The 12,500-nt window shown below is 37.9% G+C and overlaps 2 protein-coding genes across 3 annotated transcripts in view; one reads left to right on the top strand and one right to left on the bottom strand.

The window, feature by feature from the left end:
* LOC137992683 (small ribosomal subunit protein uS11-like) overlaps nt 1-6,692 on the bottom strand; it is a 14,263-nt gene extending 7,571 nt beyond the window's left edge. The window contains exons 1-4 of the mRNA XM_068838162.1: nt 6,657-6,692; nt 6,435-6,582; nt 1,031-1,167; nt 895-920 (exon numbers count right to left, since the gene is read on the bottom strand). Of these exons, the coding sequence (XP_068694263.1) occupies nt 895-920; nt 1,031-1,167; nt 6,435-6,582; nt 6,657-6,672 (327 nt within the window). The 5' untranslated portion in view covers nt 6,673-6,692. The remainder of the gene's footprint in view (nt 1-894; nt 921-1,030; nt 1,168-6,434; nt 6,583-6,656) is intronic.
* A 36-nt stretch (nt 6,693-6,728) lies between these two features.
* The window catches only part of LOC137992680 (nuclear cap-binding protein subunit 1-like), a 62,421-nt gene continuing 56,649 nt past the window's right edge, over nt 6,729-12,500 (top strand). For both annotated transcript variants that reach the window (XR_011121735.1, XM_068838160.1), the window contains exons 1-2: nt 6,729-6,871; nt 7,011-7,099. Coding sequence is in view for 1 of the 2 variants with exons in the window: in XM_068838160.1 (XP_068694261.1) it covers nt 6,832-6,871; nt 7,011-7,099 (129 nt within the window). In the remaining variant the exon portion in view is untranslated. The remainder of the gene's footprint in view (nt 6,872-7,010; nt 7,100-12,500) is intronic.

Below are 12,500 nucleotides of genomic sequence, written 5' to 3'. Positions count from 1 at the left end.
CCCTCCATGTATGCCAATTAGCCAATATCAAAAACACCATAATACTCTTTGTTTGTCCTTCCAAAATTTTGCATAAGCATTGTTTTTATTTTCTCTTGGGACTTACAACAGCCCCAAGAGAAACTGGAAACAAAGCTTAAGCAAAATTTTGGAGGGACAAACAAAGAGTATTATGGTATTTTTTATATCGGCTTATGTGACCAGTATCATGTGAACCATATAGCGGGCTCAAATTTACAGCTCATCGAGGTCAGCTGTTGGAGCGGCTCTTGTTTGAAGTTTGTCTGACCAATTTGTCCTTTCTCGGTTGCCATATTTTGCCGATTCTTGTTCCAAGCAAAGCTGGCATTTTCAATGAAATACATCAAAATGTGAATGATCTCGTTTTCAGAGATAAAGTGGACTAAAGTAGTGACACTACATCAATGAAACTTTTTTGACCTTGAAGTGACAAAGTTTCCTAAAGATCTGTCACATCACAAGCTGATATGTGTGTGTGATTAATTTTAGCGTGATTCCTATTAACTGGCTTTTGCAGCTTTTGACAGTTGACTCTGAAATGGCTGTTTCCTTTTCTGTTCGCTTCCTGAGGGTTTGCTTGTTTTCTTTTAAAACTCATGGGGTTCAAGAAAAATTCATTGCCTAACTGGTGAATTCCACAGTAAATTTCACTTGAACAACCAACATTGCACTCATTGCTTCGTGATTCATGCGATATCGGTTCTTTGCATGAAATTTAGTCAGTTAGGCAATGAATTTTTCTATAGAAGAAAGGAAAGAGAATGATTTAATTAAGCAGTAACCAGAAACACCAAAATGTGGATAATTCCAAAACCTTTTATTTTCACTAACCCTACAGCCAATATTAAAGTACTTTATATTTTAAATACTTACAGCTGATACCCATCCTAATGTTTTTCCTGTAACATGAAATATTTAAAACAATTCAGCAAAGAGCATTATAATAATCATCTTAAATTTTAACTTTAAAGATAAGGAAATAATGTAATTAAAGATAAGGTCAACAAACCTGTTGGGTCTGATAACGTAATGACAGTGTTGTTAAATGTTGCATTAATGTGAATTATAGGAAGATTCTTGTACTTTGCAGCCTGAGCAGCAGATCTCTTGAAATGCTTTTTTACATCCAAATATGATCCCATCAGTCTGAAATGCACAGAAAATTCCATGTGTTATTCTAACACAATAATTATTATTAAGTAATAACCAGTTTTAGTTATCAGTTTCAATACCATGAATCTGAATATCCCTTGTTGAAAACATGAGTTTCAAAATACTGGTTATGTGTAAAACAACATTACTAGTAATTAAGAACATCCTTTAGTTTGCACTGACAAAAGATACAAGTTTTTCCTTTGTTGAAACTCACAGCTGCTCATGAAAAAAAGTATCTACATGTATTGTATACAGAGAATACTCAATTTTACTATAATAATAATAATAACAATAATAATAATAATAATAATAATAATAATAATAATAATAATAATAGGACCTTAAAAGAGAAATTGCAAGAATGTGACATGAGAACTGTGCAGGTGGTACCAATTATTGTTGTAGAATCATTGGGAAAGTTGGATGTCAAAATTGGTGTTTCATTACTCCAGAAAACTATGTTTCTAGGAACAGTAAGGATTTTGAGAAAAGTATTAGAGCTGTAGGGCAAGGAGAAAACTCTAAGGGACCTTTGGTCATGGGCTTTGACTCGCTCCCTTAGGAAGCCAACCAGAAAAAGATCATCCAGTTCACAAAGATGAAAAATAATAATAATAATAATAATAATAATAATAATAATAATAATAATAATAATAATATTATTATTATTATTATTATTATTATTATTACTATTCTTAATTAGCAGTTTTTATTTTTGAGAAGTATTTTTTTTTGCAAAGGGCTTTGGACACCCTTGTCAAGTCCTTTAAGGTCTTTTTAAAGGAAAATGAGGTGTCCCTGGAAAAATAAAATTGTTGTGCTGCTATTTTCTGTATAGGGTCAAACTACATATCATATTAAAGCTAATAGATTGAATTATTTGAAAGCTTTAGTTTTTTGGTATTTAATATTTGCCTTTAGTTTTGAGGCCTCAAACTCAGAAAGACAGAGTCTGCTACAGAAGCTCCTGCCCCTTCACTGGTCTTTTGTGGGTTCATATGTTCCCATGATGAATGAATCAATGGACGAAATGATATGTGAAATGAATCACATATTGAACTGTGGATAGAAAATCAAGTGAATCTATGATCTGAAAATTCAGGCTTCTCTTTGCAGTTCAACTTAGGATTCATTTCATATAAAATTATCATTTTGTTCATTGATTCACTCGTCACAGGAACAAAATTAAGAACCCACAAAGGACCATCTCCCACCATTGGTGGCTTCATAGCTCAGCTCGTTAGAGCGACATCACAAGGTCACAGGTTCAAGCTCCATTGAAGCCCTGAATTTTTCAGGCTTCTCTACGCAATTGCTAAAATTGCATTCACAACTGCGAGGATCATAGGTTCATTAGGTTTTACTCTGTCTAATGCCAGACAATTTTACTTGTCAATGGGGGCCATCCTGGGGCGATTGTGGCAGGGATCAACAACACTAACGGTAGCCAACTAGCCACAGGCTAGTGAAATTTCAGTTTTGGCTAGTAGATTTTGAGCTTCCACTAGTCATTGGGGCTAGTAAATATTGTGAGGCAGTGAAGTTCTAGACGAAAACAAAAATGAAAAATATTTGTTATGGATAAGGCAAAAGGAGAGAATAGAAACTAACAACAGAAACTGTGAGCGAATTCTATGGAATTTACTACGGTAACCTTAAAAACAAAATTGAAGAGGAAACTAACACGGATTACACTATCCCCACGCCACGTTACCAACGATTAATCACATATGAATCATGCGGAACTTGTCGGCTGCTGTTTCATGGGCGTAACTCCGTCGCAAACAATCACAAGCACCTTCCAAGAGCTTGATCACAAACAGTTTGCGGAAATGGAAACACCTTTTACATTCATCCCCGACCAATCGCCGATGATCACAAACAAGACGCAAGAGATAGGAAATTTTCTATTGTTACGTCTGGTTGGCAACGAGTAGCAATGCAAAAGCAAGGAAACAATGATAAGGAAACACAATTGTAAACTGTTTCTGATTGTTTGCGATCAATTGACGATATTTTTGTGCACGTGATACGTTTTGACGAATTAGAGGCAAGTATAAGTAATGAAAATGGCGTCTGAGTATGATTGTGGCAATGAGGATACTCCTCAAAACAGTGTGAATTTAATGATGTGTTAAGGGAATACCCCGCCAAATATACCTGTAACAAAGTTCTTGATCACAAAGATTCCTATAGTATAATTTGATACTGGCTATGCTGCAGCCGTTGCTGCTCCTCGAAAATGTATCGGACCCAGAATCGGTGGCGTCTCTTGACACTTCCTCTCTGCCTTCTTCTTCGCAACAATTCAAACATAACAAGAAGTTGAACACGACACAAAAGCTAATTCTGGTTTTATTTTTGTGCCCTTTTCTTACGATGTCATGAGATCAAGTTACGTAAGGCATTCACGTATATAGAAAACAGGATCACAAACACAAGCACAAAAAGTGACAGTGTTTGCGATCGAGCCAATGCAAACTGTTCTCAACGTTGTTACGTTTATTCATATTCATTGCTAATGCGCATCTTAACATGACTATGATCAGATGCGGAATACCGTGTATATGGAAAGAGGTCACATACTTGTTTAGAAATTGAATCCAAATATAATTTACTTCAAATTAAAAAAAAGAAAGAGATAATATGGAGCGACTTATCTCATTTACTTTGAATGGTGAATCTCACATAAAAAGAGAGAAAACTTGCTTGCAAGCCTTGTGGCCGCCGAAAACCATTCACGCATAAATGCTCGGATTGCTGTTTGAAAATATTTTTTAAAAAAATCTTATATGAGGGCAAGTCTTTCCTTTCGAATTTCCTTTAAATATCTAATTTAAGATATTATCTTCCAGATTCCCCTGCTTTTGTGATTCATGTATAGAATGGCACTTTCAGGTTAAAATTTCAATCGCAAATAGCTCTAATCAAAAGAACAGCCTTTCCACAGACTTCCAAACGAGCTGTTTAGTTCTATGTACAGTTTATTTCTTAATTTACTTTATTCCGCATTTTGTCAACGGTTCTGTGAGAATTGGCCTCAAGGCCACAAAAACTTTGCCCTTGTGAGAAAAAATATGGGAAGCAGTACACTCCAACATATTAAATTTTGTGCCACTGTTGCGAGGATGGATATGAGAATATGAGAATACTTACTAAAAGCGCGAGTTGTGTTAGGTTATGTGGATTTTTTTTCATGTTAGGTTTTACCAACGAACGAAACTGCGCATGACGAGACTTGGCTAGAGCAAATTTAGATTTGGTTAGTGAAATCAGACCTGATACTAGCCACTAGGCTAGTGAGCTAAAAAGTTAGTCTCGAGCCCTGTGTGGTGTGAATGGGTTAATACTTCGTATATTAATTAATTGAGGGAGCCTACATGTATCTCTTATAAGCCCAGTGGTTTCCAATCCTTTGGGCCTCCTCGCCATTACTTTTTAAAATACTCTTAATAGTATGCTCTGTACTGAGGTAAAACAATAAACTTGAACTTGAGTTTGTCGATTCTCTATTCTGCTCTGAGAGGTTTTTCCCCTCTCCTAAAAAACTTTGATTTGATTTGTTCTGATTTCCATTAATTTGTAGTTTCCCCAATTACTAGAGCACTTGTGCTCAGCTAAATAACCTTCAGACTTAACTAAAGTGATTGTTATTATTATTGCTATTATCATAACCATTACAATTTTGTCAAATTTGATTGGTGCCTTAACTGCTTTAAACTGTAATTGGACACCTGCAATCAGACAGTTACATCAGCCAATCATATTAAGTACACTCAGTTTAATCCACCAATCACAGAATTTATCACAATAACCAAAGCATTAACCACCTACCCTACCAAACTGGGGATTTTCCAAAATGTATGAATTTGTAACATTAGACGGTGAAATAGGAATGCAATTGTTTTCTCGGAAATTGTAAAGGTTATGATTAATTGGTAACAGGACATGTTGTCCAATTTGGTACACTACCAAGTTTTCCTTGACGAGTTCACTTGTCAAAGAAAACTTGCCGACTGTACACACATGCAAGTTTTCCTTGAAAAGTTTTTCCTTGACAAGTTTTCCTTGATAGTGTAAATGGGAAATATGACAAGTTTTCCTTGAAAAGTGCACTTGTCAAGTAATTTACACTAGCAAATATCATCCTTGACAAGTTTTTCCTTGACAGGTGTCGTTGTTCAAAAACTGGCATGCTAGGACAAGGACACTTGTCAAGGAAAAACTTGTCATATTTTTCCATTCACACTGCCAAGGAAGATTTGTCAAGGAAAACTTGTCAAGGAAAATTGCTAGTGTAAATGAGGCTTTAATCATCATAAATTCACTTTGGTATATTCTGCAGTTAATTAAGCAAATAATAATTAAAAACAGGTCTCAAAAACACACTTATGACATTTTGATGAAATTACACCATAGCCCACCCCGCTAGCAGAGCCTTTCTTTTGCTTGCTCGATTTTGGCATTCTCGAGAAAGGCTCTGCATGAATCAAGTAAGATCTTTTTTGAATATGTGCTGCATGTTGCCAGGATACAGTCTCAAACCCAAGCCTAGTATGCCAAATCTCGCCACCATCTTGGTTTTTCATGCCAGCGGGCTCAATTATAACCATCAGTTTTGTCACTAAACGGACACTCACACTGGAAAAACCAGTTTGACGAGAGAAAACAAGATTGACTAGTCCAGAAGTTCGGGCTGCGGCGGTTTCAAAGAGTTGACGTGATTCGGGCAGAGCCTACTTTTCTCCTCCTCAGTAAAGAAAAATACAAAAGGAGGCTCTGCTCGCAGGGTGACCATAGCCAGGTCTCAAGTGATAAAGAGCATGGTCGCTTTAGGTTCACTGTTGGCACATAGTTATGCAATGATAACTAACTGATCAGATATATGAATTGATATAATTATTAGCTGAATCACAGCTAAACTTTAGAGTACCCAGCCACTAATTTGCATATGAATAGAGAAGTCTCGTTCCCCAAACCATTGAAGACTACATAGATGGTGGCTGCGTATTCTGAAATTCAAGCTCCAGAATCATGTTATATCCCTGAAAAGATACATTTATGTCGAAAACGTAACCCACCACACTTCACAATTCCTGATCACGATCAGTGATCAAAATTTTCTCCAAACACATCACAGAAGCCGAGGGGACGGGATAGTGCGTAAGGCTTGACATGGTTTGACTTCAAACCTCTGATAGCTGACACGTCGATTTATGAAAATTATGTAAGCGCCATCTTGGCATATCTAAGACCACCTTTTTGTCTGAATTGGATGGAGTCCTTTCTTGCTACAAGTATAAAGGCTGAGTCTTTGAAAAACACACAAGACCAGGGAGCGGTGGCACTGAACTCTGCCATGCCAAAGTTCCTTTGAAAGTAATCTATAATGACTTCTTGCGGCTCCTAGAGGAAAGATTAAAAAGGATTCGTCCAGAAAACAACCACATACAAGTAAGAACGGATCACTTTCTGCCTACCATAAAACACCGCCATCTTGGAGTGGACAGGCTTGGTTTCTAAGGCTTTGAGGGCCTTAGTAACCAGGTGACTTGACTTCCTATCGTTCGCTAACTTTCTCGTTTCCTTGTTTTCAACTTTTCTCGCCGATTCATTGAACAAAACAAGTAAAGTTCTGTGACGTTTGATAAAGAAATGTCAAGAGAAAAAAGAAAAGCGTACAACGAAGATGTCGGTTCGTTAATTCGTTCCTTTTCTTACATGTATGAGGTTAAGAATAAACAAGCTTAAATTATGTGTGACAGCAAGCTAAGCTGCCTTTGTTTAATGAAACGACTGTTTAGCGGATTTCAAATCATGTTCAATTTTCCTAGATGGAAGGGCACGGAAGCGGAGAAGGACTACTGAAGTTGTGGACATTGAGGACCGCCTTGAATCACTTATCACACGTGTTGGAGAAAAGGTATTTGCTAATTAAATGTTCCACATTCTGTAAATGGCATCGAGCAGTCACTGAAGGTGAAAACCCCTTGCTGTGATGTTCCTCGTGTTAAACTCTAGCTAATTAGTCTATGAAGCATTCTTTTTCGGCCTAAGTAAAACATACCAGTACCTTTTAAATTTATGTGGGAATTTATCAAGCGACGGAAAACCTGTACGTTATGAATGTAATTAAGTTCTGGATTAATACACAATGTACGTAATCTGAATCATCTGCAGTTAGTCGATAAGAATTGACTACGTGTGTTCAGGGATTTTGGCATGGGTTTGAGAAGTTTCCTCCAAGTAGGTCTGTCATAGGCACTCTCCTGCCATTGGTTGAGATTAAGATCTGCCCATTTCATATTCCTCTTGGTGACATGACAACTTTGATTACTTTCCTATACAGAGTTGAAAGTGTAACACCTGCCTTGGTAGTCTGTTTATATTGTCCATCTTGTGCATGTGTCCTTAAAATAACCAACTAAGGTTTTTCTCAACAAGAATATCAGCCATTGATAGTAGGCCTGCAATGTGGTGAATTGTAACTTTCATAATCTTGTCCTCAGGGTTTTTACTGGGTTGCCAGTATGGCAAACCCAATTGGGGTCTGTGTTTAGTTTGTTTTATTTTTTTCTTTTTTTTTTTTTTCCCGTGTCGGTAAAAGTCTTGCCTGTCACTCCCCTGCTAAGTGGTGTCTTTGTGCATAGAGCCTTCTGCGCGTATTTTCTTAGGATCGAGAGGGTAGTGGGAAATGCGTAGATTTCTCTGGTGGACACAGTAGAACGATTAACTTAACCGGCAATGGCGTCGAAAGTCATGTAACGCGAATGGCGTTTTAGTGGATCTTTGGACAAAATATACCCTTATGAAGCTCAATAATGGCAAGTCAATTGGATATACAGGCGGTGGAATCTTAAAAGCGACGAGTAATGGACTTCGACAACAATCTATCGCCCGTCGAGCCGAAATCAAAGTGAGCTGTATTTACCTGAAGTACATGGCAATTTGACACGATTGAGTTTCTTGACTTCACGTACGCAATGAAATAGGAAGAGGTTTTCGCCTCTAAGAGCAAATAATTATGTTGTTTCTTTCAATAAATTTTTCGCTGGAAAAGGATTCTGTGGCAGAGTACATTGTCGCGCTTCAGTGGCTGCGTCATGAACTTTAGTTGCTCTTGAAAATTTTCGACTTTTTTCGTCTGCTTATCCGTATTTTTGCTTAGTTTGGGATCAACACTGGTCAATATGAAGCTTACTTGCTCAAGTTTTGAATTATGGAATATTATTTCTACACTTCCTGCGAAGTTACGTTTGGATTACTCAACATGGAAGAGCTTAAAACTCGCTGGAATGGCAAAATCTGTTTCTCAACGTGGCTGTACTGTGATGCTGGCCGAAATAAGCAACGACGAATAACTACTGTTCTGGGCTACGGCAGATATTGTTCGTTTTTCACTGGCTATTCTACTAAATCATATTTTGATAATTATTATTCTTCAAAATGTTTCTTCGATTGTTACGTGCAAATTTTTTCAGTGGAGCAGAACAACATCAACAATGGGAACAATACATCAAATAATGCTACGGTGAACACTGTACTGAATAACTTATCATACGTGAAGAAATGCCAGCAATTACTTCCAACTGCAAAACAATTATGCTTTGCCGTCGCAAACGTACGATCTGCAAGAAGTAAGACTGATCTTATTATTGATCATGTGATGGGTAACAAAATTGACCTTTGTGTGCTTACTGAGACATGGCTTAAAGATGAAGATTCTGTTAGTATTTCTTCACTATCACCACCAGGATATTTGTTTCATAATTGTCCTCGACCTTCGCAGCGCATTGGAGGCAGTATTGGATTAATGCACAGAGATAATCTTCAGACTTCTCGAACTGACTCTGGAGAAAAACGATCCTTTGAATATTGTGAATGGAACATTTATGAACTTAACTAGACCACTGAAAATCATTGGCATCTACCGACCACCTTACTCTGAGGCACACCCAGTGTCTGCTAAAATATTGTTATGTGTCCTGAAGTTTTGCTATCTCTGGTGATTTCAATTTTCATCTCGACAGCCATACTGACTCTGACGCTGATAAATTCTCGGATTTACTGGAAACGTTTGGTCTCATACAACATGTTACTACACCTATGCATTCATCTGGTCATATCTTAGACCTTGTTGTGACTCGATCATGTTATGATTTGCTCCTACAAACTCCACGTACAACGTTCTTCATCTCTGATCATTGCTTTATTGAAACTGCTATGGCTTTTCCTCGCCCTGAACTTTCTATAAAAGAAATCTGTTTACATCAGTACAAGAAGATCGATATTGAGACTTTCAAGAACAACATCCTTGACTCTAAGCTACACCACAATCCTCCAACTGACCTGTTAAATCTGGCCAAGACCTACGACAAGGTACTTACAGATATTCTAGACAGCAATGCTCCTTTATTGCATAAAACGGTAACTGTAAGGCCTATGGTCCCGTGGTTTAACCCTGAGCTTAAAGCCTTGAAAGCAAAGGGAAGAAAGTTAGAGAAGAAAATGTTGTGAAGCCAGTGGAAATCTGACAAAGATGCGTATCGTGAAATATGCAACAAGTTCACAAAGCTACTGCACGAAAGTAAACATCTTTACTACACTGAACAAATCAATCAATGTGCTGGGATTCCCGTAAACTGTTTCGGGTTGTCACCTCGTTGTGCAATAAGAAGCAAGAATGTCCACTGCCACCTCATAATGACAGTGGAACTCTCGCCAATGATTTTGGTGATTTTTTTTGCCGCAAAATTGATCTGCTAAGAGAGGAAATTGACAGCATTCATATGGTTCCACCACAAATTAATTGTTATCCACCAGAAATTCAACTTCACTCATTTTCTACCGTTACAGAATCGGATGTTGGTGCTGTCATCATGAGCTCCTCCAGTGCGTTTTGTAAACAGGATCCAATTCCCACATGGTTACTGAAGTTATGCATTGATGAACTTCTCGCAGTAATAACCGAAATGGTAAATCTCTCCATCCGTTATGGACTTGTTCCTGCTGATTGGAAGTGTGCTCTTGTGAAACCACTTTTGAAAAAACTGGACCTTGAACCTGTACTCAACAACTTCCGACCTGTCAGTAATCTGTCCTTTATTTCAAAGTGTGCTGAGAAACTGGTACTTCAACAATTATTGTCGCACTGCTCTGAGAATGTACCGCTTCCTAGCAACCAATCTGCTTATCGGAAATACCATTCTACTGAAACTTGCCTTTTTAAGGTGCAGAATGACATTTTGCTAAGCATGGATCGACAAGAGGTTACACTTCTCGTATTACTTGACTTAAGTGCTGCATTTGACACTATTGATCATAATTTACTACTTAACTTACTTAATCTGATTTCGGTGTTATTGGTAGTGCACTTCAGTGGGTCCGTTCTTTTCTATCTGAAAGACGACAGCGAGTAGTTGTTGGTCAATCTTGTTCTAAAGACTATCAAATGAAGTATGGAGTCCCGCAAGGAAGTTGTATCGGTCCAATCTTGTTCCTGCTGTATACTTCTCGACTCTTTAAACTTATGGAAAAACATTTACCAGATAGGCAAGGCTACGCGGATGATACGCAGCTATATCTATCTTTTCGGCCGTCATCCTCTGAAGAGATGGATTGTGCACTATCTGCGTTATGTGCTGCCATTGATGTGCGTGGCTTATCTCTCACAAACTAAAATTCAATGACACCAAAACTGAGTTTACCATTATTGGTGCTCGCCAACAGCTAGCTAAAGTGGAAATACCTTCTGTGAAAGTGGGGACAGCTGACATAGCACCCTTGACCAGCATCAGGAATCTTGGTGCCTGGTTTGATGATAAAATGTCTATGAATGATCACATCAACAAGACCTGTAGTAAAGCCTTCAGAGGACTTTACAACATCAGACAAATCAGAAAACTTCTTTCAACAGACACTACTAAAATACTAGTCCATGCCTTTGTAACATCGCACCTGGACTATTGTAACTCGCTACTGTTTCGCCTACCTGCATATCAACAAGAACGTCTTCAGAAGGTGCTTAATGCAGCTGCACCAGTCATATGCTTTATTCCCAAGTACGACCACATTACACCATCGCTTATAAAACTACACTGGCTTCCAGTGAAGCAGAGAATTGAGTTCAAAATTGCTCTATTAGTGTTTAAAGCAGTAAATGGCTTGTCTCCTGTGTACCTGACTAATTTACTTCAGATTCAGCCAACACAGAGATATAAACTTAGGTCTGATGATAAAAAACTACTGTTCATACCAAGATCTAAATCAAAATCAGGTGACCGTGCTTTTGCTATAGCCGGACCAAGAATATGGAACGATTTACCACTTGACATTAGACTATCGGCAAATTTGGAGACTTTTAAAAAAAATCTTAAGACCTATCTTTTTAAAAAGGCTTACTGTTGACTCCTAATTGACTCCTAATTGTTAATAATAATTGTATTCACTGGTACTTTTTTACCTAATCACAGCCCAATCAAAATGTGCCGGCAGTTGGCTATTTGGCCGCCTTCAATGCAGTATCTGCCGCTTACTTCGAATTCACACTTGTCAGACTTGTATTCAGGATGAGGTTGTTCGTGTTGTTGTTAATCACTACGTTTTGATTGCATACTGCTATCCTTCATCCTTTCTCAGGCTATAAGGTCTCTTCTAAACTTCTAGTTCAAATTGTAACTAAGAAATACTCCAGGTAAATGTAAACCCTAGCCGCACACGATCGCTTCTGCAGGAACACGCTCATTGCGTGGGAAAGTGAGCCAAATGGATTGTCAGCGGTCACGGTTGTTGCAGGTACAAACAAGATGGCGTCCAAATGATCTCGTGATGTTGGTGCAGGGACTCGCAAATTTCTAAATGTTTTCGTATGGTATCAAGTATGTAGTCCCGGAAACCCATAGCTTTGCATTGAGATTATATATAGCTCAAATTATTTGAAGATCTGAAGTCTTCACTTTATCTGACTCTATAATATTATTATGAGGCAACTCACTTTCACAGTTGAGACGTACTTGCTTGTACTATAGTTATCCTTTTTTCCAATAATGTTTCTGGTGGAATATAACTTTAATTTGAAAACTGAAGGGTTTTGTGACTCTTAATTCATTACTGTAATCTTAATGCCATCTAATACATGTAGGAGCTCAGTTTACCCTAAAATGCACCAGATGCAACCATTTGAACCCAATTCTTTTAAAAATTTTTGGGGAAGCATGCCCCAGGACTCCCTAACATGCAAGGGCCAGAGGCCCTTTAAGCAGCGGCCTTGGGCCTCTGCTGCCTATTACTATAGCCAGTTTGCCTACTACTCCAAAACATTTTCA

This window comes from Montipora foliosa, chromosome 2, assembly GCF_036669935.1.
Source record: "Montipora foliosa isolate CH-2021 chromosome 2, ASM3666993v2, whole genome shotgun sequence".
Lineage (NCBI taxonomy): Eukaryota > Metazoa > Cnidaria > Anthozoa > Scleractinia > Acroporidae > Montipora > Montipora foliosa.
Note: the sequence above shows the minus strand (reverse complement) of the source record. Positions and strands in the feature narration are given on the sequence as shown.